Source organism: Convolutriloba macropyga, chromosome 2, assembly GCF_964194025.1.
Source record: "Convolutriloba macropyga chromosome 2, txConMacr16.3, whole genome shotgun sequence".
NCBI classification, from domain to species: Eukaryota; Metazoa; Xenacoelomorpha; order Acoela; family Convolutidae; genus Convolutriloba; species Convolutriloba macropyga.
In genome coordinates, this window is record NC_134469.1 from 49,287,816 (window position 1) to 49,291,149 (window position 3,334).

Sequence of the window (3,334 nt, forward strand, 5' to 3'; positions counted from 1 at the left end):
GTGCCAGTCATATAACCACTAATAATATTAAAGTTGCAATGATTTGCCGCATTAACATCTAATTTTAACTGACTGTATGCATACTTTAAATCTATCGTTGAAAAGTATGTTGTGTTTTGCGACGCGGGAGCACTATTCTGTTGAGAAACAGATTCGACAAGCGTATCAATATTTGGATTTTGATATTTATTCTTGTAAACAGCTTTGTTTAGTACTTTTGAATCGAGTGCTATCTTTCTTTACTGTAACCACTATAGGAGATATGAAGTATTTGTCTGCGCAACTTGAAAGTTTAACGATATGTTTTTCATCTAACAATTTCCTAAGTTCATTATCGACTTTTTTTCTAAATTAAAAGGGATTCATCTACTGTTTGATTTCTAGGTTGAAAGTCTTTGTGAAATTTAGATTTTGCCACGTGGTTGTTTGATCTCTCGATGCGCGATATCAGTTCAGGAAAAATTTTTGCAGTTATCTATTTGAACTCTGAAGAGGAACTATTGTTGACATGTTTACCTTTTTGAGATGTAGATTGCGTCACAGCTAGACCAAGTTCATCGAACAAATCACGACCAGTTAGCAATTTTAGTCCGTCAGCTACAACAGTGATTGTTGCAGAGTGGCAAGTCCATCCATTGCTCGTTATTGACGCTTGAATCTTCCCTTCCACCTGGATGGGTTCATTCGAGAAAGTCCGAAGTTATGGTGGCTTCTATTCGCTAATCCAGAATGCGCGAGGACTACTTTGTACCACTTGCGATGCGAGTGAATGGTTCAGAATGCTGCATGCGCTACCGGAGTCTACGAAAATGGTAGTGTTAATATTACCGATCTTGATGGGCATGTTGAGCGGTTCTACTTTTTCTACTGCATTCTCGATCACCGCAACCGTATTATCTTCTCCGCTACTGTAGTCCGATTCGTAGAGCTTAGCAGGTTGTAGGAAATTTACTGAATCCTCAGGATGCGGTTCTTCTTCCACGACTCTCACCATCTTCTTTTTATCATTCACTGGTTTCACTGTTTTTTGTTTTCAGCAAACGTTCGCAAAATGGTTTAGGAGTCCACAGTTGTTGCGTGTTCCGCCTTTCGCGATATATTTATCGCGATGATTCGGCAGCCAGATCCCTCCACAATTTGAGCAATAGAGAGTTGAGCGATTGTTTTGTCGTGTAGCATTACCCGAATTTGGCCAAATCGAGGTTCGAGAGCTACCAGAGAATTGAACCGTGTTGACGTTCGCCGGGATGACAATCGTATTATGCTGCTGAATTTGATGCTGGTTTAGCATCCCCAGTTCCATGTTAATTGCTAGCTCTAACGCTTGGCGCGGCTCAACGGTTTCTTTGAGAAGTTCCTTTTGAATTTCAGGATCTACGAGGTTAGTAATGAAGACATCGCGTATCAAAGTTTCTTCCTTATTCTCGAATTTACAGTTCTCTGCCAACTCCTTTAGTTTTCTATAGAAGTGTTCCACCGTTTCTCCCCAAACTTGTTTTGTAATCAAGAAAACATGACGGTCAAAAGTTATTTTGCGAGGATGGATGAATGTTTTTTCTCCGATTTTCCAGAAATCGACTGTTGTTAGGGTATCAATCATGATGTGCGGGTTCCTGCAGTTGAAGGCTCGGCGTCCTTTTACCCCGATGCTTAGATACAGCAAAGACACGGTTTTGCGATCCTCCAATGGCCACTGTTTGTCGCCACACATTATACCAACTTCTATGAGTTGTTGGCACTTGTTTTGCCAGTTCATCTTTTGATGCGCATTGCGAGCGTTCTTTTCCCTCTCCGACTGTACAGAAGCGCCGACTATAGTTTCTTCGTATATTGGTTCGAGGGGAGTTGTACCATCTCGGGTTTGGGTCCAAGTAGTGTATCAAGGATGATGTTGACTTTCGCCAACAGTGCCAATTTATATTGCACATGCCATTTCTCCTAGCGAAGGGGAGGATTGGGTTTAGAATTATCCCAGAAAGCGTCAACTCCGAGTGGTGTACGTTTAGCTGCTGACTGCTTCATGTCATACTCTATTAAAATAGAGCAGCTACTTGCAATGCGCGTGCGCTTAATTTTATTTAACTAGCGATTCGCGGAACGAGACCTTAACTAAACTACTTTGCGCTTACTTGCAGAGTGGGATTTACAAGAGAGTTTGTTAACTGAATTTGAATAGCAAACTTAAGAGAATGAAATGAAATGAAACGAACTGCTTGTAAGCAAAGGTGAATGCGTGATCAGACATGTCTGATCACGAGCTGGGAAACCAAGTAGGAAATTCTTAACAGATCACCAGACACAAACTGAATAAATATGAACAGGATTATCAAGGGCAAATAAATTGAACTACTTTACAACATCATATAAAAAATACTGCATCGAACAAATGATGATATCCTTAGGTATCACAGACTCCTTCTCGATGGTCTTGTATAAGATGTGTACTACGGGCACACTGAGCCGAGAATTAGTTAGCTAAAAAAATATTATACTGCAGTGCTTTTGTCACTGATGGGTTGAGAAACTTTAAGGTTAAAAACATTTCCAAGCGTTGCTCACTTGTCTTCCTGTCTTTCTATTTGTATGCATGTTTTTTTGCAATGAGAGCTTGTAAAGATCCGGCTTCGCCGCGCATCTTAGTGGCCCTATCCAATTTATCAGTTACATATAATTTTAGTTAATGCTGCCTGGCGAAACACACGAGTTCAGTTGAATCGCACCTTTCTATTACCGAAATATTATTTGAAAAAATTCTCAAAAGACTGGCTGAATCACACACGAAAATGCCTGAACATTTTACTTTTCAACTGTCTTAGCTAAATTTTTGAGGCGAAAAAACCTGCAAAATTGAGGTAAAATTCAAGTATAACACATGAAAAAATGCCTGAACAGTTCAGTAAAAAATTTTTTCAGTTGTTTTTTACCTAGTTGTTTAAGATTAGGTAAACACATCTTAGAAAGGAAACTTGAACTGTTCAGTCGTATTTCAGGCGTTTTTGTGGCATGTTTATGTAAAAATTCAGCAAGTGGTGCCTGAAAATAGTTCCGGTAAAATTCAGGTGCTCTGTGATACCTATGGATACATAAACATCTATCGAAACCCTTACGTGTACTAAATTATAAATTACCCTCCATTTTAATATTTATATCATGCGTCTTATAACAAAGGTTATGAGGACTTTTATTATTCACATATAATTCTATTCCCGCTAGTCTTCTAAATTATTTCATAGTTTGTTCATACTATTTTATTTTAAGTAATCATAATTTCGATTAATCTTCTGAATTCAAGTTTTCTCTGCTATCGCTATTCAGTTACTCAAATTCAACCTAA

The 3,334-nt window shown here is 38.7% G+C and overlaps 1 protein-coding gene across 1 annotated transcript; it reads right to left on the bottom strand.

Moving 5' to 3' along the window:
• Window positions 1-1,033: 1,033 nt before the first annotated feature.
• On the bottom strand, window positions 1,034-1,711 carry LOC142334924 (uncharacterized). Its single transcript, XM_075383252.1, has one exon. The coding sequence runs from the start codon at window positions 1,709-1,711 to the stop codon at window positions 1,034-1,036; it is 678 nt and encodes a 225-aa protein (XP_075239367.1).
• Window positions 1,712-3,334: the final 1,623 nt, after the last annotated feature.